The sequence below is a fragment of the Exophiala viscosa genome (assembly GCF_022695815.1).
Source record: "Exophiala viscosa unplaced genomic scaffold EDD37scaffold_2, whole genome shotgun sequence".
NCBI classification, from domain to species: domain Eukaryota; kingdom Fungi; phylum Ascomycota; class Eurotiomycetes; order Chaetothyriales; family Herpotrichiellaceae; genus Exophiala; species Exophiala viscosa.
The window spans coordinates 4,164,378-4,185,095 of NW_026944354.1; the positions used below are offsets into that span (position 1 = coordinate 4,164,378).

Genomic DNA, 20,718 nt, shown 5'->3' on the forward strand with positions numbered 1-20,718 from the left:
TAGAATGTCCGCTTGGCAGTTAATGCACCAAATCGGCGATCTCAATTAGCCTACTTAGTACTGGGAGTCTGGGACCTCACCGTGACTTGACTTGTTACCATGCAGATATTCTTGTGCCACCGCTTCCAATAGGACGATGACAGGGAGTGCTGCTTGTTTTACGTGAATCGAAGTTGGTCCAACGAACATTTGCAGAAGCCATCAAGGAGAACGTTGTGCTCGTGATCTGTCCCTGGATAGGGGTGATAGCCAACGACAAGAAGGCGTGGAGGCCTATGCCATCGTTCCACGTGCCGCTGCAACTGCAACTGGATCCCTGCCGTTTCAACGCCTACAGCCGCGGGCGCGGCGGCTGATCAAGATGTCTTGTGTTTCGAAGGAACAGATATGGTGTTGCGTCAGAGTCTTGTCATGTGGAATGGCCGCTCTTGTTGCCCCAGTCAGTGAGGACTGTCTCAAGAAGTTGTCTCCCTGACAGTATTGAACCGAGGTCAATGTGTTAACCTTTGTATGTGATGCGGCGCTGCTACTCATACAAGTAACGCGCATTGACGTCGCTTGAAGAGGAGCACCACTTGGAGTCGCCTCGCCTCAGCTCGGCAGGCGTTGCGAAGCGTGGAGCACGAGGAATAAGTGCAGGCCCGTGCTCAAGCAAGCCACAAGTGGTAGCCGACTGCTTGTGGATTGGTTAGGTGCCATGCTGGCCCGACTTTGACCTACCAGTCTTTGTTGGTGGCGCCCATCGGTGGGTTTGCGCCGCGTGGATGCCAGACCGTTAACCGGAACCACGGGTCCGATTGGCACTCGCAGGCACTCTTGCTTGTTGCAACCAGGCAATGCCCAGCAGCGAATTCCACCCATCTCCATTCGCGCTTTCAGTTCCTCTGTTCGGCTTTGGTGGCTTGAATGCTATACCGGGGCGGTGTGCAGGGTTCCAGTTCGGCACTGATCGGTGCTATGCGACAAGTCATGTAGCACAAAGGACATGACGTGTGGACGGGGAGGGAAACCGCAACAACCTACACTGCTGCCCTTTAGAGTGATAGCACTTTACTTGCACGAAAGTCTCAGCGGAGTGGTAAACAGTAAAGACTGTTGGCTAAGCATTCCTAACGATTAGGTGTAACAGAACTTGTCCATACTGTGGGCATATACTCGTACGAGTACGCAACCAGTATAGTTCTCGAAGTGATCGTCCATCAATCCCATGAGGGCCATAGGGCCATGGGAATGGGGAAAGGCAAAATCGGTAGCGAGAGATAGATGGCGTTATGATATGCGCTTTGACATCATGGGTGGACTCGTTCTAACTAATCTGTAGAGATGGACCTCTTTCGGCTGTGTGTCTACGATTGTATCCCACGAAACAAAAGCCCACGGTCAGAAGAGAGTCCTTGATAATATGCTAGCAGACGAATACGGATGATCTGCTAGAAGGGGATCGAGATCTGTTTTCTATCACCTCATAATCATTATGCCGTCTCAGCACCCGAGTACAAACCTTTGTGCGAACTATCTTCAGCCACTTGCCGAACAGTCAAGAGACCCCGGAACATGGGTGGCAACTGGCAAACCTCATTCCCACTCACGCTTTCTCCACCAATCTGCTCTTGAATTTTTATTACTTCTCATCATACCATAGCATTTGCCTCTTCTTGAACTCAACCGTCTATTCCATTACGACCACATTATAGCGTTTTCGATCAAGACAGCAAGCGTTGAATATCGATTCAAACCCTGCGGCTCGTGAACAAGGCGACAAGAAGGCCAGCCCCGTTTTACGCAGCATCATTAGTCTCTCACAAACGAGTCCAATCGTCCTGGTTGCGTCCAGCCTCGTGCGGCACAGCTGCAACAAGCATCAGCACCTCGAATCAACGCCTGGCTCGTCTGCCATCACCATAATAGAGAGGGCGTATCCCGACCTGGACGCCTCCTGCCAATTCGACCCATAGCTTCAGAGCGTTATCCTGGTGGCCCTGCTTTGCGTTGCGCCTATTGCTGCAGAGTTCCGACCGGCTCCAAAGTCATTCAGTATTGCATACGAAATCACCCTTGCAAGTCGCACAGTGCATTTCACCCTCATCCTGGTTCAATCCGATTTGTCGAGTGCACGTCCTTCCAGTATAGGCAGCTACAGTCCTTAGCTGACCAGGTGGACTATTAAAGTCCCATTCCTTTCCATTCCCTGGTAGGAAGCCAGCGTCTTTTAGGGCTGCTCGGCGCAAATAGGCTGCTTGCCTTGTGCTTTTCCTACACCTACACCTATCCTCAACATGGAGACTGTTTTTATTACAATTCATGGTGCGTTCTTTCATCGCACCTTCTGCATTGTGTGATTGCTCACTCGTCCAGATCTGTCCTTGGACGCCCGCATGAAATACTGTTCCGACTCAATCGAGGACATCCTGGGATACCTACCAAATGAGGTCGTCGGCAGATCTTGTTGGGAGTATTTCCATCCAGATGAGATACCGTTCGCACGGGAAATTCATGGCCGCGGCATCAGTCTTGATAAGGCGGCTGTGCTGAACTATTGCCGAATCCGGCACAGGGACGGCTCTTGGATTGGTTGCGAATGTGTCTTCACTGTTGTTCACGATGTGCTTGTCGCTAGTACGGCGATTTACCGAAGAGGGCCAAAAGCTCGTCGTATGTCCCTTGACTACTTCTGGGAAGTCTTTCCGGCTAACAACTGAGCAGAACGCGCACTGGACGGTGCGGGAATCCGTCGCATCTTCTCATCTTCACCTCGAGATCCTCGTTATCACATGTTGTCCTACTTGTCGAACAAATTCTATCAAGAACCTTCTGCTCACCTCCCCGAACCGAGAGCGGCTCTTTTTCTCAATCGTTTCACTCGCACTTCGACCATCATGTACGCCACAAACGGTGTTTCCAGCATTTTGGGTCTCCAGCCAAGCGATATGGTTGGGAAGAGTTTTTATGAATGCATCGAGGCCAATTGTCTGCAAGATGCAATTAAATGCCTTGAGAGCGCAAAAGCAAACGACTCAATAGCCTATCTGCGATTCTGGTATCGCAATCCTTTGCGACAGACTAACGGCGCCCATTCGGATATCATGCCGGACGACGAGAGTGATGAAGACGAGGAGGGCGGTGTACGTCTACGAACGGGTGTAAGGTCTGAATCAAGCGTCTCCATGACGGATGCCTCGACCCCCCGTGCCAATGAGCGGACCAATCATGTCGATAACGGCGATACCTCAGGAAACTCAGTACATGGTGGAAGGCGTGGTCAACCCACTGCTCATTCACAGACAACGCAATCAGACTCCCACTTGGAGCCACCCATGCCTGACGGCAACGTCCATCGGACAAGCTCGGACGTCAGCACCTTTACTGAAGGAAATGCATCGGATGGCGTCTTTGACCGTCCCATAACAGAGCGAAGAGAATCGTCGCAAACGCCACCCGAAGACATTGAGCCCGAACATGTAGAGATTGAGGCCGTCGTGTCTTGCTCGTCCGATGGACTGGTGGTTATCTTGCGCCGTGCAAGACCTCTGGTCCCTCACACCCTCGGCGCCACAGAGGCTCCTTACTATGCGAATGGACTTTTCGCCTCACCCTGGGCGCCGGAACCGCTGTTACCTCAGGCCATGCAAGAGGCGCCTATGGCTTCTTCAGGAGCTGGGTCGGGAGCCACCCGAACCGACAACTCTGATCCAGGTTTTATGGCTGCCATCAGAGATGTGGCAGTGTTTGCATGGTCACTTACTGGTATCAACGGTTCGTTGGCACAGTATGCTCACGGCCATGCGTCTGGGGAAGCACTCCCTCTCGGTTTGCCTGTCTGGGATCCGAATGCAAAGGTCGACGAGCAGAGCAACGAACTCTACAATGGATTCTTGGGCAGTGCTCATCGCTCATTTGAGGGCATGGACGAGCCTGCCAAAATCGAGAGAGACAACGATTCTACTAGCAGTGAGGATGAAGTTGTCTGGAAACGAACGGCGGAAATGCCCCCCTGGAGGCGGCCGAAGAGAAGGGCCCATGAAGATGCATTTGGCTCTGATGGACATGATGGCATCGACGGTCAGAACGAAGACGGTGGGCGCAAGAGAGCCACCAGGTCGTACACCGGCTCTGGATCCGCCTCGGCGTCTTCTGGATTAGGATCAGGTTCAGGGCCATCGACCGGGTCAGGCTCAGGTTCGGGAGCTGGCTCTGCTACTGATTCTGTTTAATGTTGTTTGTCTCTTTTTCTGAGCGTTTGGGGCATCAAAACAATGGCTCTTTTGGCTTTCAAAATAATGATAGGATGTATGATGTCGACTGACTTGACGACGTATTGAAAAGAACCGAGAACTTCATCGGTCTCGCACTCCGATTACCCGTAGCATGTTTCTCAGCGCATTGCTTTTGGAAGCCCGGTGTTTAATAAAAGACATACCACTAGTCGTTGAGGCGCGTTGGCTGGCTGTGGATGGAGGCTTTTCGTGTCGGATATTCAGAGTGATCAAGCGACGGCGATGCGGAAGACTGCTGGCGGATTTGTCCCCGCGGCACGTGCTACCGCGTCTTCTTCGTGTCTTGATGATTGACAGCAAGACGGTCACTTTTCTCCGCTCTTCCCATTGTACTTGATGAAGCATACAGTCAATGGCCATGCCAACTTCGCCTCGCCTACAACATGCCCATTAATGATAATTTGAAGATGGCTGGTCCAGCAGAGTACGCGGCACGCAGACAAGCTGGCGACACTTTTGCTCCACCACCAGCCGGGAAACGCTCATCGACACCCCAGCCTCAACATGCAAGGTCGCAACAGCGTGCTAACGAAGCGATCGAGCGCCAGCCACGATCAAGGAGCCGTGATGCCACCAGCGCCAAGGTCATATCAGCTCAACAAGCTGCGAGTTTGAGAATGCCTGTCAGAAATACGCTCGGCACCGGACCGAAACCACTGCGAACGCAGGTTGGTCTTCAGAACGATTCCACGGCAGCAAGTATTGCCCAGCACAAGAATTCCTTTGGTGGATCTCACATACAAGCACAACGAGGGGTTGGTGCAATCCGATTTTCGAGGAAATGCGGTTGAGCTGACGTACCATAGCCCGCAATTTCTACCTTCGACGACACCCAAAGTCTCCATTTCGACGAGTCGACCAGTATCGCCGATGATCAAGACTTCCACACAGGCTCGGGGGTTTTCAGAGCTCCTCCACGCCATGAGCCGCCTACCAAACAGACTCAGTATCACCACAACAAGTCTCTCAGCAATAACATCCTGCATAATTGGAAAGAAGAGGCGGACCGCGAAAGACAGCGACACGGTGAATCTCCCAAGTTCACACAAAGCCTCCAGCACAATACGGCAGAAAGCGTCTACAACGATGAGCAGTCCGACGATGGTTATGAGCCAGATGCCGAGTATTATCCTGAGGAGGAAGGACCGGAAGCGAACGACACACCATCACGTCCTCGAATAGTGGCCGAGGGTCACCCCGAAGCAGCTGCACCTATACATTTCGTCAAGCAGGAGGCGCAACATGTTGTACCGGAAGAGCCACAGCATAAACATTCGCTCGGAGAGACTCACAATGCTATCAATGTCAGGCACTTCCCTCAGCAGCCGAAAAGTCGTTTCCAGACTGGCAGACAAGTCCGGGACGATAGTTCTGAGAGACCAGCTCAACCTGTGCAAGCTCCTATTTCCGCTGCCCCTCGAGCGCACCTTCAAACGACTCAGCAGCCACCATTCTCCTCCAAAGTCTCCTCCTACCATGAATCGTCGTCAGAAGAAGAGCAAGTCCTGCAAGCCGACCAGCCTCAGCCGCCAACCTCACCAACCCGCCCATCCAAACGCCCGCGAGAGGACCAGGATCTCGACTTCGATATGCAGGAACTAAAGACAAAGAGCATATCTGACCTCGACAAAATCCCATTCACTGTCGACCCTAGACTTCCCCCGCCCAAACCAGCCGTCGACGCGACCGGCACGCCAATGACACTTGCAGCCAAACTGACGAATCTAACCAAGATGAGGTCAGAAGACGACCAACGCCAGCTGTTCCAGTCTTTGACAGACGCTGAGCGCGAGCAAACTGCAGATTGGTTCCTGGAGAAGTTCCAAGCCGATGTACAGCGATTGATGGATGTCCGGCTCGAACGACGCAAGATCGCGCTTCGTTACGAGTTGGAAGTCAAGAAACGGGAGAGGAGTGTCCAGACGAAGATGGAGGATGTGGCTGATGAGTTGGCCGTGCTTAGGAAGGGCGGTGGTGCATTGATTGCTGGGAAGGGAAAGAGGACGGAAGACTGAGTGATTGCAAGTGAGGTGTGAAGAGTGGTATACCACGACTACGAGCAGATCTGATCTCTGGCACCCGGAGCAAGAGACTTCGCCGATGAGGAGGGCGCAGATGGCCTTTATGATGAACATACTTACGATATACATATGATGTTTACGACGTGATGAGACGAACCACAAACGTGCTGGCCGGAGGATAGATACATTATGATACCACTGTACAAGTATCTTCATTGGTAGATTGAAGGACCGAAGCGACTTTCCTATAGAGGGCCGCGGGAAGGAGTGCTTCAACAGCTGTCATCTTCTCATGATTGTCTACATGGGCTGGTGGCCAGTAGATGTACGTAAAGTTGTTCTCAGCTTCTCTCAGGACCGGGACTACTTGCAGAGCCTTCGACCTCAAGTCTCTGCCTCGTCAGTATCTGTCTGATCCTCTGCTCGTTGGACAAGCTTGCCCAAAAGCTTGGCCAGCCGCTGGTAATCCGCGAGCAGGTCTTGCACATCACCAATCTTCAACTCATTTGCCTCGTTCAGAGACATAAAGCGTGCTATGGGTGGAGCTGCCCTGATACTAGCCAGCTCTTCGTTGTCAGGCGTACGCAGGGAAGCTTTCTCCACCTCGTATTTGCCCTCTAGCTTCGCAGCAGCGCTCTCCGCTGCCGTCCGGTTGTCAACGACGATGCTCGGTGTTGGGGATACTGCTGGCGGAGAAGCGGACGTGGTTACTCTGCCGCCGAACCTCCCAAAAGCTCCGAGTGCCGACCCGATCTGGTTGATCGGATTGAGGCTTGCACCAAAATTCTTCACCGATTCAAGAGGATTGTTGCCTGAGGACTGACCTGCAGTAAGCTTTCTGGGACTTGGTAGGGGTCCGTCTGGCGGAGAGCTGGTCATCGCTGCCCCAAATCCTGACCGTTTTCCACTTGCGTTGCTGGTGGTGCTATCCACACTTCGTTCTCTCGCAGGTGCTTTGCGCCCACCGAACAGGCCCAACAACTTGTCTTCTGTCTTACTCAGGCTCGAAGGCATGCCTATGTGCTGACCATCGTGAAGGGAGCTCGATTCACTCAAAGCCGGATCATCTTCGTTCGGGGTCAGGGGCCGGTTGACAAGCTGTCGGGCCTCGTCAAGCGTTCTCGGGACGACCACTTCGGCACCGGCATCTTCATTACCTCGTTCTTTGAGCTTCCCCATCAAGAACTTGAAGCTATTGTCCAACGTGCTGGAGATGTTCTTGAAGCCCTCTTCGGCAGTCGAACGGAGTGCCTCGTTTGCATTACTAATGGGTTGTAGAACGTCTGAAAGTGTGCGCTGGTGGCGGTTGGTTGGGACATACGTTGATTTCTCCGGTAGAGGCTTTATAGTTGATCCTGCTGGGCTTGATTCCACATTTGCACCCATTGCGTTAGACATTGTTGTTACCGTTGTTGGCGTGGAAGGTGTTGGCGCCGTACCAGGAAGAGGAGGGAATGCTTCAAGCTTGGTTGGACTTTCTGCTCCAGTCTGTAACGGAGCTCTAGGCGGACCTTCCGGTAACTCGTCTGCCCTTAGACTAGCGAGGTCGACATTTTCGAGAAAGCTGATGGCAGCCTCCAAGTTGGTCAAACAATACGCTGCTTCGCCGTCGATTCTGGTGGAAGCCCTGAATCGTTGGATGAAATATAGATTGCTTATAACATTGATACCTTCCACAGGGGAAATGATCAAGGTGTATATTAGGGTAGGAAGGATTTCGTCTGCGGATGATGAGGAAGGGTGTATGGAGGATAGTGTGTCGACAATTGCTTTATGAGCAGCAGTCAGATGCTGCAGCTTGCCCAGCGGATAGTGTTCATCGTTCATCTTCGCAAGCCCTTCTGTCGCTGGTAATAGGGAGGCTTGAACATCTTCAGCCGTCTTTTCCGTGTCTCTGTTCCATTCGATGCCGAGATCCTTCAGCCCAATTCCCACCAAGGATAGGGCAGCTGTTTTCGACCTTAGCTTTTCGTCTCTCACCTCGTCTAACGTGCTCTTGTGTCTCCATATCTTGTCATATACCTTCTCACATGCTATTCTTTCGACAGCTTCCTCTAGCAGAATCCTCTTGTATTCCAGTAGTTTTCTCTGCTTTCGCTTTTCAGTAACTTCAGATGCTGTCAACATTTGTTGCGAAGATTTGGTCGGAGGAGCCAGCGAGTCGCCATGTGCTGTATTTTGCAAAGCCCTAGATCGTGCTGCCAACTTCGAAGGTGAAGGTGAAGAAGCTCGATTTAAGCGAGACTTGAGAGTGGAAATATGGATCGAGATTGGACCAGACGCCCTTATGTAGAATTCTTGGAACAAGTCTGACAGCTGGTCTATCAAAGGCGGCTCGTTGTAAATCCTCGCACTCAAAGACTCCACGAATCTGTCCACCAGGCTTGCCAATTCTATGGGCAACTCATCGAATCGGTCCGGTAGGGTTTGTGACCGTCCAAGGTCTGGGGAGGGTGACTCGTTCTCTTCATCGATAGGCTTCTCGAAGACATCTTCGTGTCCGAACGAGGACTTCCTTGGAGATTTTGCTAACGTGACCGACTGTATGGTGCTTGCTCTACTCCTTCCAAGGGGAGAAGTGGGAGGTTCAGGCTCGAAGCGAGTGAAGGACTTTGTAGGGAGTGCGGATGGCCTTGTCTTCATCGACCCAGTCGATGCATTTCTTGACATCGTATCAGCGCTTTGAATGGTTGACTACCTGACACACCAGCTCTTTCAAAGGTATGTCCAGTGGAAGTCCAAGTGCAGGGAAAAGCTGACGCAGTACAATTCGACTTATGAAACAGTGGTACAAAGAAACTTGTCCGTGCGTCGAACTGTCGTGTCAGTCAGCCATTGCAACGGCCTGTTTTGCATGCCTTATGAGAGCATCCTTGCTACCCTCAGCTGTGATCATTAAGTGCCTGACCTCCGGGGTCATCCGTAAAGGATTCGTTGTTGATGTCTCAGAGGCAACAGTGCATGTGATTGGATTCGGGTGGTGGATTGTTGGAGAGAGGCGCCGCATTCTGTCACTCCGCAGTCGACGTCAACACCAGTCAATAGTCATTCCCAACCCCATCTGCACCACAGTAACACTATCATTCTTATTGATCACCACTACTCACAACATGAAAACACGAAAATGCACATCGTTCAGCAAAGTCACGGCAGGCACGCTGCTGTCGTTCCTCGCCCTCTCAACCCAAGTCGATGCAGCCAAACTCCCCGCCATCGACCCTTGGTACCCGGTGCCTGCGCCTAGGCAACAGGACACTCATGACTTCACCTTGAGACACATATTCCATCGAGGCACATATCAAGATCCAGCATTACACAAGCGCTATGACTTCCGGCCCCAAGAGCCAGTATTGTTTGTCGAGGACGAGAGTGAAATACCACACTCCGTCGAAACTACGCCACACTTTACCGCCAGATCCAATCCGGTAGAAATTGAACGGCTCGTTGACAGACAGCCATACAACATCGAAAACCATTTGCAACATGCTCGGTATTTTGGTTCACCGGCCGTGCTAGACGTATCTGCATGGACCCTGGATGAAGTCAAAGGGCCTAACATCTCAGACCAAAACACTGTCATCGCCCTGGCCACCATGGCATCCAATGCATATGCTCAGATACCTGGCGAAGGAGATTGGCGAGATGTTGGCCATGGATACAACCGATCGAAGCCGTTTGGATGGGAAGGCGACGGCTTGAGAGGTCATATTTTCGCTGATGAAGGCAACGAGACAGTCATCATCAGTCTCAAAGGAACCTCTCCGGCCGTGTTCGATGGCGATGGGACTACAACAAGGGATAAGCTGAATGACAACTTGTTCTTCAGTTGCTGCTGTGCCCAAGGTGGACAGTACTTCTGGCGACAAGTCTGCGATTGCTATGACAGCACTTATACCTGCAACTCGACGTGTCTCGCTAAGGCGTTGCGCCACGACAATCGCTACTATCGTGCAGCTATTGACCTCTACACTAACGTTACTGAACTGTATCCGGACTCGGCTGTCTGGCTAGTCGGACATTCTTTGGGTGGAGCAGTGACGAGTCTTCTCGGTCTCACATTCGGACTTCCGACAGTGACTTTCGAAGCACCCGGGGACGACTTGGCAGCGAAGCGACTAGGCTTACCTACACCGCCATCTTCAGACCCTCACAGACCGAGAACCAAGTATACTGGAGCGTATCAATTTGGAAACACAGCCGATCCTGTCTTCATGGGCACGTGCAATGGAGCAACAGCAACATGCACCTTGGGTGGCTACGCCATGGAGTCACAATGCCATACAGGAAAGCAGTGCGTCTACGACACCGTCACCGATCTTGGCTGGCGTGTGGGTATTGGCAATCATAAGATACATAATGTGATCGATAACGTGATCAAGAAGTATAGCACGGTACCCGCCTGCGAGCCAGATGACGAGTGTGTCGATTGCTACAATTGGAAGTTCTTCGAGAGCAATGGATCCGACTCTACGACCACTTCTAGATCGTCCACGACCACATCCACTAGGACAAGGACAACAACATGCCAGACACCAGGTTGGTGGGGCTGCCTGGACGAGACATCGACAACGAGTAAGACAACACCCGTCATTACAACTACGTATACAACAACGAGCTGCTTGACACCGGGATGGTTTGGATGCAAAGACAGCGTCAACTTGACTGTGACTACGACTACAGCGGCGCCCACACTTTCCGTACCCAGAACGTCTGCTGCTGTTTCTACCACTGCGACCGAGTCAGATTGTGCCCAACCAGGTTGGTGGGGTTGCCGAGATGACACAACAACGAGCACCGCAATTCCTTCGCCAACGTCATCACATACAAGGGCAACAAAGACTGCTGAGCCTCACACTTGCGAGACACCAGGGCTGTTTTTCGGGTGTCATGATCGTCCAGGGCATTCTGAAACACATGAGCTGTCGAGGACCCATGCAACAACAGGACAAGTTACTGATGCACCAACGCCTACCGCGAGTACTGTACAACCGACGAGTACGCAGTCTAAGGATGGCCGCAAACGGAAGCACAAGAGATGCAAACATCCTGCATTCTTCGGGCTGATATGCTTGGATGACGATGATGAAGTGGAAGTGCATGATCTGTAAATGAGGCGTTCACAAGAATGATGATGATTGGGATTGTTCGGCGCATTGACATGTACGGTGTACGTGGGACGGGTTGGAGTCGCTGGTGCATGCTTTTCTGGGTTTGAGCATCTGGTATGGGATTGATGGTATTGCCGACGACCGCTCTGTTGGTTTGGGACTACAAGTTGAATTAGCGAAGCATGAGGACCTCGAACTGAACTGCACTGGAGGAGTCTCGTATATGGGCACACAGATATGTACTAAATATACCTATACTATACTGCCTCTTCGATTCACACGTTGATCCGGTCGACACGCATGTAATCATTTTACTCGACTGTCTGAAACGCACTGCACACAGGAGCTTCTCAATAGAGCTATTCGAGATCTTGAGCAATGTTCTGCTAAGGAGGACGTTTGAACTCATATCGTATGGTGACTATATGCGGTGCACCCGCATCATGGCCCACAGGCACTCGTGCTGTTCCCGGTATCACATCCACTATCCATCTTGCTTTCCAAGGCTAGGCGCATCTACAATCCCAAAGGATTGTCACCAGTCTGCTTCTTTCCACCAATGGAGTCTGTGGTGCCCTTCGCAGAGTCCCCGGCCGATTTAGTCGTGTCGCCCAGTCCCTTGGTCGCTCCGCCAACAGTCTTGCCCACGCCGTCGCCGACACCAGAGACGGTGTTGCCAACGGTATCGGTCACGCCACCGACAGTGTTTCCTACTGTGTCGCCGAGGCCGCCTAGGATGCCTATAAAAGTATCAGTACCAGTTCTTCGGATCATGAATACATGGCAGCAGACGTACCACCACCCTTCTTCTGTGCGTCGTCAGACATTTTGATAGTTTGGATATTGTTTATTGCTTATTGTATGTTTTGATGTAGCCTTGAAGTGGTCTACATAGGACAGGTGAAGTGTGGCTGGAGAGTCTCTTATATGTCCTCCCTCTGCAGTGTTACAAGGCACGGAATTCAGGAAATACCATCATTTTGGGGCCACAGACTTGACGTCAACAAGCGACCCCTCAGTAGGCGTAGCAGGGGCCAGGGTACCTGAAACACGGCCACAGCAGTGGCACCAGTGGCTCATTACGAGGCACTTGATGGCGATCGCTTGGCAGGCGCTTGTGATCCAGAAATCCTTGTAGGCCTCACTAGCCAACGCCGGATCAACAGGCCAGTTGGCGAAGAGAACGTGGAGGGGAGAAACGTGGATTAAAGCCTAAACTTTGGGGGAATGCAAGACAGTGGCATTACGTCGTTGGACGAGGGGTGATTCACGGTATGGAGAGAAGGTACTCATACTCGTAACCTGGGTACGTACCGATGAATGCAACACGTTTCCGTGCAGTAAGAAGATAGCAGGAAATGTACAGATGCTTCTAAGGCAGATTGATAGCGAATCTCGACTAGTTGGGTGCCATGCTTCACAAATTGAGCCGGAGTTATCTGGGTTGTTGGCAGACATTGCTGAAGGATATCAAGTTCAAGTACTGCCAACCTACCCCAAACTCATGGCAACATCCTCTTGAATACCGAACGTCCTGTGACGACCTTCAGCGTCCCGCCATTTGTCGTGCACATCGTCGTCTTGATCATCACGACTCCGGTCACTTCTTGCACTGAATTGACCAGTGTTCCCGCTGCTGCTCTTACTGTCACTTCGATCTCGTTTTGAAAACCAGCCTGCGCCCTTCTTGTTTGTCGGCGACTTAGCGACACTGCTGTTATCCTCGTTGGATTTTGGTGCGTCGGCGATGGCCGGATTCCGAGGTGGAAGTTCAGGAGCAGAAGCACCGATACCTTTGGCAAAATCCTTTGCTTTTCTGATCTTCTCTTCTTCGGACTCGGACGGCGGGTCTGTGGGTGTCGCTTTCGAACCAGGGTCGGTGTTCGGCGTCGTCTCAACCAGTTCAGCGTCCCTGTACCATTTGCGCCTCCGTGTGTATCTTCCCCATCCATCCAGATTTCTTCCATCTTGCCACTTGTTGTCATAGTAGATCCAACCTCCACCGTCATCTACTGCCTCTTTCGACGTGCTTCCAGTCGGTCCTGTTTTACCCTGACTAGCAGCTCTCTTGTGTTGCCGAGCATCTCCTCGCTCAATTCTCCATTCGGAACCGTCCACCCACCTCCATCGAGCACGTCCGCCCTCCACTTCTGGCAACTCGAATTCGTCTTTTGATGGTGCTGGGTTGAGATGTTCATCGCACCAAGGGCCTCGCTCGTAAGCGAACAGTGATGTTGTCCAGCCAAGCCCTATCCATCGCCGCTGATTTTCGTACAAGATGAAGGTGAATCGTACGCCAGACGAGTTGGGTCGCTGTTTCGTGGCCATTTCTGATGCTAGGCCAGTCTGTGACTTGCTTCTGTTTCCACCAAGTCCGGATCGAAGTGACCCTTTAGGATGAGCTGATGTGTCGAAGTCCAGACCGGTAATAAATGCTGCGGTTTTGCGCATGAAAACAGAACGCCAAAGTATGACCCGGGATACCCTCGCGGGTGTAGAATGCCATGTCAATATTATCGTTCCAAAAGTGAGAATAATTCGTCGGGTCGTCAGTATGTAAAGAGGAGGTAGAGTCAGAATGATCCAAAGTGGAGTGACCAGCAGAACCCGGATGAAGAGTGTGGTCAGCGCGGGCCGGGTTGTTGCAGCAGTAGGGGTTGTCTGGGTAGAAAGGAAGTCGGTGAGGGTGAGAAATGGTTCGAGCAATATATTACACCGTGCCGTAAGTTCGTGCAGGGTGTCAACAATCTCATCCAACGTCTTATGCTGAGCTGCGGCTTCGGACGGCTCCCTTTTGTGGCCCTTGGCGGAATGCTTGTCGCCCGTCTTGCTGGTGGATGACAAAGGGGAGTATCGTCTTGAGTACATGCCCAGTATGAGTCCAATTACCACCATAACAGGACTTGCATAGAGCAGGATTTCGCTTCCGTACAGGGTGATGCCCCAGAATATTGCTACCAGGAGGTACGACTCCCAGGGATCTGGTGTGCTCCATGACAGCAGTCCGGTAAGTTTGTTCAGAGGAATCAGAAACGGATGAGAGTGAGCGAGTGCTCGTGTGATCTGCGGTGGTGTTGCCACTAGCAAGGGAGACTTCTTATGAACTATGATCGTCGAGCGCTGTTTGGATGTAGCGGAGTATCCTGAGTTTGATGTAGGCGAGAAGGTAGCGTAGGTGGGAGGATTCGGATCGTAAGACTTCTGGGAGTGGGAAGGGTCAGTGGCAGAGGCATGATCGGTTGGTCTGGACATTGATGTTATCCAGGGTGTTTCTGCAATGCCACCAGATTAGTTCATGTGTCTGTCAAGCAAGGAATGGATCTCTACCAAATGCGGCCATGCAACGACGATGTCTCAGTCATTCAAAGTAGGCGAGTAGAAGAGAGTTTGAAGATGATGATGCGGATAGATCGTGTAATGCAAGGCAGCCAGTCCAGCCAGTCATATGGTATTGTAAGTCGCAACAAGGTGTAGTCTAGACATCGCCGACATTATGCAATGACGGTCGCCTGGAATTCAATGTCAGGCGATATGAGATGTCTTTGTGAGCATGTGCCCATTACTGATTGATCGGCCAGCCGCGGTTGGTTTGTTCTAATTCTTTGGGCTACGTCAATATATATGCCATGATCACGTGGATGGTAAATGAAGGAGCGGAGTTCAGATTCAGAATTCGCCGATGCTCAGATGCTCGTACAATCAAAAGAATTTCCTCCAACTTGCCGCCTCAACAACAACACTTGTTCGCTTCTTGCCATATTGGTTTTCGGACGGCTGGGGTTTTCGCAAACGGGACCCGATGGTGAGTACTTGTTATGTGTCTTGACACAGCGAACACAAGTCCTGACGTTTAGCTAGGCGCACCGAATTATCGCTCAAATCGTCTTAACAGGCGGCCGAGTGTTTGGAAGAGCTTTCGCAGAAGCATATAAACAAGCTCAAGCTTCATCACAATATGCAAAAGCCGCTGCGAAGAGTGGCGGCCCTGGCGTCATCAACACATCCGCCTCCGGCATGACTCTCGACGAAGCCTGCAGGATCCTGAACGTAAAACCGCCTCAAGGCGGCACGACGAATATGGAAAGTGTTATGGAACGATTCAAGAAGTTATACGATCTAAATGAACCCAAGAAGACCGGCGGCGGATCATTCTACCTACAGAGCAAGATCCTGCGAGCAAGGGAACGAATAGAAGCAGAAGCCCGGGCCGCCGAACGCAAAGCGCAATTAGAGAAAGAGATCAAAGAAGGTTGGAAGCCCAAAATGTACAAAGACTGACCTTCGGTGCTAACCGTCTACCCAAGGACGGTAACAAGAACTATACGGCTCCAGCGACGTGGTGGATATACTCGCGGGCGCATCTCACTCCTCTTTTTCGGTGGAAAGCATGCATAGCGTACGGCGTTGGATGGCGAAAAAACAAAGCAGTGGGATTGTACAATATTGAGGATATTTCTATGCATTCTCTTGACCACCGAATGGTCGTCGATTCATCCCCGATCTGACATGGCATTGTATAGAGGGACACAACATGGAGGACTATTTTTGGTGGCCTGCGCAGACGTGTGGCTCGAGACGTTATGGCATGGGAATGTTTCATGGTTTCGAGGACATTGGAGGCAATCGAAGAGATGGGTTTGATTGAAGAGATCTCTACTCAGAATCCCCGAAGATGTTGACCGCCGTCAGGCATGCCACGGACAGCTGGTCCTGTTTCGTGCTCTTCAGGTGGTTACTTTGGAAGAGGTGCAGATGGGCATAAGGTGGGGAGCAGCAAGGAAGGCCCGTTACCGGGAACAACAACTAGTCAACTCGACGGCCCTCTACGAGTTCCGAATCTTTCTTCCTGATCCTCACCTGACACGGAGCTATAACCATGGCATGATGGTTCCGACGACGTACACATGTGCGATCTTGCAGGATGGTATATACTATGGTGTTGCGTCACGAGAGTCGGAAGGCAATGTCATATCCGTATCTGGCAAGCTGTCTGATATGCTTGTATGGTTTTCAACGTACCCATGAACAAGGGTTTCGAGATATGCAGCATCATGCACGATCTCGGCCAATGTAAGTGCATTCAGGATCTGAGTGGCGTAGGCCTTGATTCTGTCTGGCCATCGCAATCAAGGCTGCATTATCTTTTGTACAACCATCACACTTGACGCCTATCGTGATTCTGACCTGTATTCCTGTCTCGTATCACCATCAAAGTTATATTGTTGATGTACTCCCTGTCAGGCGGTGCCACTTTTTCTGTGGTTTGGCTCGGCAGGTACGCCCCACAGCAGATATATGTCGCAATCGCTTTTGGAAAGGACTCGATTCTGGGTGTCCAATATCAATCTTGACCGCCGGGACAAATGTCAGTATATCTGTACACATTTCTCTCACTATCTCACTTTTGCATCTTTGCTGCACTCCGTCCACTTTGCGAGGACTCACAAGCTATGCCTAGACCAGTCTCACCCTTGTCAGACTCACTTCCGCCTTTAGTCTTCGGGACCGCCACCTTCAACTATCAGGTACAGGATGCTGGGCGTTCTTTGGGTTGTCCCATTGCTGACGCCGCTGCATAGTACAATGTAGATCCATATGCTTTGGGCCCGACCCCTCTTGTCCAGAAAGCTCTTGCACAGGGAGTATATGCCTTTGACACTTCGCCCTATTACGGGCCAGCCGAGGAAATCCTGGGGACCGCTCTCGATACCGACCTAGTTCGTACACACTATCCCCGCGAGAAGTATTTCATCCTCACCAAGGTCGGACGAGTCGCTTCTGATGTTTTCGACTATTCTGCCGAATGGGTGCGGGAAAGCGTGCAAAGAAGCTGTAAACGCCTCAAGACCAGCTACCTCGACGTCGTCTATTGCCATGACTGCGAGTTCGTTTCACCACAAGAGGTACTTACAGCAGTTACCGAGCTTCGCAGGATACGTGACGAAGAAGGGACGCTCAAATATGTCGGTATCTCGGGTTATCCAGTCGACATACTTTGTGATCTGGCGGAAATGATCCTCCGTGAAACGGGAGAGTCCATCGATATTGTGCAGTCGTATGCGAACTTTACCCTGCAAACCACAAAGCTCCTCTCTGACGGTCTTCAACGACTTGTCAATGCAGGTGTCGATGTCGTTACGAACGCCAGTCTACTTGGCATGGGCTTGCTTAGGCGGACGGGAATTCCACTGGGTGCCATGGGCGACTGGCATCCTGCACCCGATGGTCTGCGACAGGCGTGCATCGACGCAGCGAAATGGGCAGACTCGAAGGGAGAGAAACTCGAAGTCGTTGCGATCAGATTTGGTCTCGAAAACTGGCTCCGCGAAGGGGCAAAAGTGGGAGTGCTTGGGAATCCTCTGGCCAACACCGAGCCATCGTATGGAAGTGCAATCAGCATACCTCGCAAAAGACTTGGGGTGTCTGTAATGGGCGTCAGCAAGGTTGAGGAGCTCGATGAGACGATGCGAGTATGGAGAAGTGTTCTTGACGGTTTGGCCGATGATTTTGATGCCGAACCTGGTACAATCACCCCTTCGAACGCCGTCAGCGACCATGAATGGTCTCTTTGGCGGAGGCAGAATGTTCGCGTGCTTGCAAAAGGCATACGAGAAGTCATTGGACAGGAGTGGGTGGACTATGCCTGGCCCTCACCGGATCCTGGGTATGTGAATCGAGCACCAGCACGGGAAGTGAAAGAGGCACAGATCGCGTCGGACACTGCTGGATCAAGGGAGGTCACCATTCCTACGCCGCCTTCAGAGGTGTAGATTCTCTCGATGCAGCAGATGTGCCAGCACTGGACAATGAAGTATGGTCGGAAGAGCAAACACTTCTACCGACTGTCTGCGATACTGCTGTCCAAGTGAATCTCTGTCCGCCACTTCTCTCGATTCATGCCTGCACGTACTCCTACGAAATCAGCTCAACCTTGCGCTGCGAAACTCCCAGACAAAGCGACAATGGCGGTCCTCTCAGATAGCACTTACCTTGAGTTCTTGAACTCTGGGAAGTACTCCGACCTCATCATCGAGTGCTCAGATGCTGAATTCAACGTTCACCGCGTCGTGGTCTGTGCGCAGTCTGTCATGCTGGATAAAGCATGCAGCGGACCTTTTGAAGTATGACTCGAGCCTCCCGATGCTATTTTGAAATTTCTAATGTACTCTGCAGGAAGCTCTCAGCGGCCGTGTCAAGTTCCCAGAAGAGGAATCTTCAATCATGGCGAGAGTAATTCTATTCATGTACACGAACGACTACGAGGATAACCGACTTCCATCGTTTTACAGACAATTGGTACATGATGACGATGAGGATGAAGAGGAGAGACTGCGGGGAAGACCATTTAAAGACATCGATGAGATTGGGATGATGCGTTCTCTGAAGGTCACTGCTCTCATTTACAAATGCGCAGATATGCTGGGCCTTGAACAACTGAAAGAGATTGCTTCATCCCGATTCATGAGAGACGCACAGGTGGCATACGAGATGGATGGGTTCGATGACCCCCTTCGATTGCTATACGAAAACACCAGTCCCGACGATCGTGATCTCAGATTCGAAGTCACTCGCCTCTGCGTTGAGAACCATGACTTGCTGGAGATCCGAAAGAAGACTGTCGAAGTCATTGAGGAACATGAGCCGAATGTCTGGAACTTTTTTGTGGAGCTCTTGAAGCGCTGGGATGGGAATACGCCTGCTGAAACCAGGTCGGGAGTTTTAATCAAGCTTTACGGAGAAGTGAGCAAATGCAACAAGGAGCTGCGCACGAAAGGTTGCGAGCATAGGGCTTTAGTCAGTCAGATGCGACTGATTATGAACGGTGGAGACTTGATAATCCAATGCCCTGTCTGCAAGCCAGCATAGCCAATGGAGGTTGAGGAGCATGGTCTGGAAAATTGTCCGATTCTGGGTCGACGCCTGTCTTGACGAGCCTGCGAGGAAGACCAGCCTCGGTTGCCGTTGAGTTGTACAGTTGGCGTCCTTCGGAGGCAGTGAATCCAGAAGAGGCGGCAGAACTGCCTGCGCTGGACGGTGAAGGACAGTCACTCAGGCAGTGATTCTGCCTTCCTTTGTAAGTGACAAAGTTCAAACAACACCATCAAGATCTTTCAGCCCTGAACGTTCTCTTTCCTCTCAGACTTTCCTTGCATTCCGACCTGACCGTGTTGCCACACCTACTCATCATGGCGGGTGTTCTTCTGAATGCGTATCTCGAGCTTCTCGCATTTGGCCGATACTCTGACTTCATCATCCACTGTCAAGGCTATGAATTCAAAGTTCATCGCGCAATTGTTTGTGCAGCGTCGCCAATGCTCGATAAAGCATGCGGCGGGCTATACGTGGTAAGACTGGGGTGTTCTTCTCATTAGGAGAGCGTATGCTGACGGCTACTCAGGAGGCAAGTGAAGGGCGCATTGATCTTTCCGAAGACGATCCAGAGATTCTGGCCAGGGTTCTCCTCTATCTCTACACGAACGACTACGAGGCCAAAACAGTGCCGTCCTATCTTGAAGGAGTCACTAGGAAATCAGAATCCCAAAGTGTGCCGGCCATTTCATCGGTTCAACCCAAGGAGAACGAGGCCTTGACGCGCCTGCTGAGGATTCACGCTCTTGTCTACAGATCCGCGGACATGCTGGGGGTAGAAGGTCTGAAGGGCATTGCATCTTCGAGGTTTCTAGACGTGGCCGAGATTGCCTTGACTCTCGCTCCCGACACTTTGGCAGAGCCGCTCAAGATCATGTTCGACTCGACTCGTGAAAACGATCTGCGCCTGCGAAATCCGGTCCTGATCCTGTGTCTCGAGAACCATGCCATCATCGCTGAACACAAGCCGATAGTCGAGATGATGCTCAAATACGAGCCGACTGTGTGGAACATCAAGCAGTCACTACTCAAGGAGTCGAAACCCAAGACGGAGAACAGATTGGGGATCTTGAAGCCATGGTACGATTGTGCGGGCTGCAACAAGGAATTTCACAAGGACGAGATTCTCAAGTACAGAGTCGACGAGTCGCTACGAATTGAGGCCTGGTGTGGTTTGATCTGGTGTGGTTTGAAGTGTGAGTTGTAAAGCTTAACCCAGACCAAGTAGCATTGGTGTGTTGGTGAAGCTTCTAAGCCTGTGGACGGAAGCGATCACTCTTCGAAGACTGATCTGCAAGCAGTACTCATTAGGGGCAAGCCAGATATCTCTTGCGGCTTTTGATCTCCTGATGTATGTAGTACCGAAGCAGAACTGGGTGTGCAGCACTCTACTTGTATGACATAGCTGAGTAGCTAAGGGGACAAAGCAAATGAAAGAGAATACTT

At 51.5% G+C, this 20,718-nt stretch overlaps 10 protein-coding genes across 10 annotated transcripts; 7 read left to right on the top strand and 3 right to left on the bottom strand.

Annotated features, from left to right (window-relative positions):
• Window positions 1-2,276: 2,276 nt before the first annotated feature.
• EDD37DRAFT_606953 (uncharacterized protein) lies at window positions 2,277-4,211 on the top strand (the record flags this gene model as incomplete). Its single annotated transcript, XM_062814937.1, has 3 exons — window positions 2,277-2,304; window positions 2,356-2,652; window positions 2,704-4,211. 3 exons carry the CDS (start codon window positions 2,277-2,279, stop codon window positions 4,209-4,211), a joined length of 1,833 nt encoding a protein of 610 aa, XP_062674060.1.
• Window positions 4,212-4,434: 223 nt separating this feature from the next.
• On the top strand, window positions 4,435-6,484 carry EDD37DRAFT_296269 (extracellular mutant protein 11-domain-containing protein). Its single transcript, XM_062811175.1, has 2 exons — window positions 4,435-5,029; window positions 5,081-6,484. Exons 1-2 carry the CDS (start codon window positions 4,658-4,660, stop codon window positions 6,287-6,289), a joined length of 1,581 nt encoding a protein of 526 aa, XP_062674061.1. The 5' UTR covers window positions 4,435-4,657; the 3' UTR covers window positions 6,290-6,484.
• Window positions 6,485-9,346, bottom strand: EDD37DRAFT_296270 (uncharacterized protein). The gene has a single exon (XM_062811176.1). It carries the CDS (start codon window positions 8,963-8,965, stop codon window positions 6,680-6,682), a length of 2,286 nt encoding a protein of 761 aa, XP_062674062.1. The 5' UTR covers window positions 8,966-9,346; the 3' UTR covers window positions 6,485-6,679.
• A 59-nt stretch (window positions 9,347-9,405) lies between these two features.
• EDD37DRAFT_647829 (triacylglycerol lipase) lies at window positions 9,406-11,403 on the top strand (the record flags this gene model as incomplete). Its single annotated transcript, XM_062817938.1, has 1 exon — window positions 9,406-11,403. One exon carries the CDS (start codon window positions 9,406-9,408, stop codon window positions 11,401-11,403), a length of 1,998 nt encoding a protein of 665 aa, XP_062674063.1.
• A 516-nt stretch (window positions 11,404-11,919) lies between these two features.
• Window positions 11,920-12,230, bottom strand: EDD37DRAFT_647830 (uncharacterized protein; the record flags this gene model as incomplete). Its single annotated transcript, XM_062817939.1, has 2 exons — window positions 11,920-12,143; window positions 12,200-12,230. The coding sequence occupies 2 exons, from the start codon at window positions 12,228-12,230 to the stop codon at window positions 11,920-11,922; spliced, it is 255 nt and encodes an 84-aa protein (XP_062674064.1).
• Window positions 12,231-12,894: 664 nt separating this feature from the next.
• On the bottom strand, window positions 12,895-14,655 carry EDD37DRAFT_647831 (integral peroxisomal membrane peroxin-domain-containing protein; the record flags this gene model as incomplete). The annotated part of the gene is made up of 1 exon (XM_062817940.1): window positions 12,895-14,655. One exon carries the CDS (start codon window positions 14,653-14,655, stop codon window positions 12,895-12,897), a length of 1,761 nt encoding a protein of 586 aa, XP_062674065.1.
• A 547-nt stretch (window positions 14,656-15,202) lies between these two features.
• Window positions 15,203-15,681, top strand: EDD37DRAFT_606958 (mitochondrial import inner membrane translocase subunit tim-16; the record flags this gene model as incomplete). Its single annotated transcript, XM_062814938.1, has 2 exons — window positions 15,203-15,205; window positions 15,262-15,681. 2 exons carry the CDS (start codon window positions 15,203-15,205, stop codon window positions 15,679-15,681), a joined length of 423 nt encoding a protein of 140 aa, XP_062674066.1.
• A 1,172-nt stretch (window positions 15,682-16,853) lies between these two features.
• EDD37DRAFT_647833 (L-galactose dehydrogenase) lies at window positions 16,854-18,173 on the top strand (the record flags this gene model as incomplete). The annotated part of the gene is made up of 2 exons (XM_062817941.1): window positions 16,854-16,928; window positions 16,983-18,173. The coding sequence occupies 2 exons, from the start codon at window positions 16,854-16,856 to the stop codon at window positions 18,171-18,173; spliced, it is 1,266 nt and encodes a 421-aa protein (XP_062674067.1).
• A 192-nt stretch (window positions 18,174-18,365) lies between these two features.
• On the top strand, window positions 18,366-19,269 carry EDD37DRAFT_647834 (uncharacterized protein; the record flags this gene model as incomplete). Its single annotated transcript, XM_062817942.1, has 2 exons — window positions 18,366-18,524; window positions 18,577-19,269. 2 exons carry the CDS (start codon window positions 18,366-18,368, stop codon window positions 19,267-19,269), a joined length of 852 nt encoding a protein of 283 aa, XP_062674068.1.
• Window positions 19,270-19,589: 320 nt separating this feature from the next.
• EDD37DRAFT_647835 (uncharacterized protein) lies at window positions 19,590-20,479 on the top strand (the record flags this gene model as incomplete). Its single annotated transcript, XM_062817943.1, has 2 exons — window positions 19,590-19,748; window positions 19,802-20,479. 2 exons carry the CDS (start codon window positions 19,590-19,592, stop codon window positions 20,477-20,479), a joined length of 837 nt encoding a protein of 278 aa, XP_062674069.1.
• Window positions 20,480-20,718: the final 239 nt, after the last annotated feature.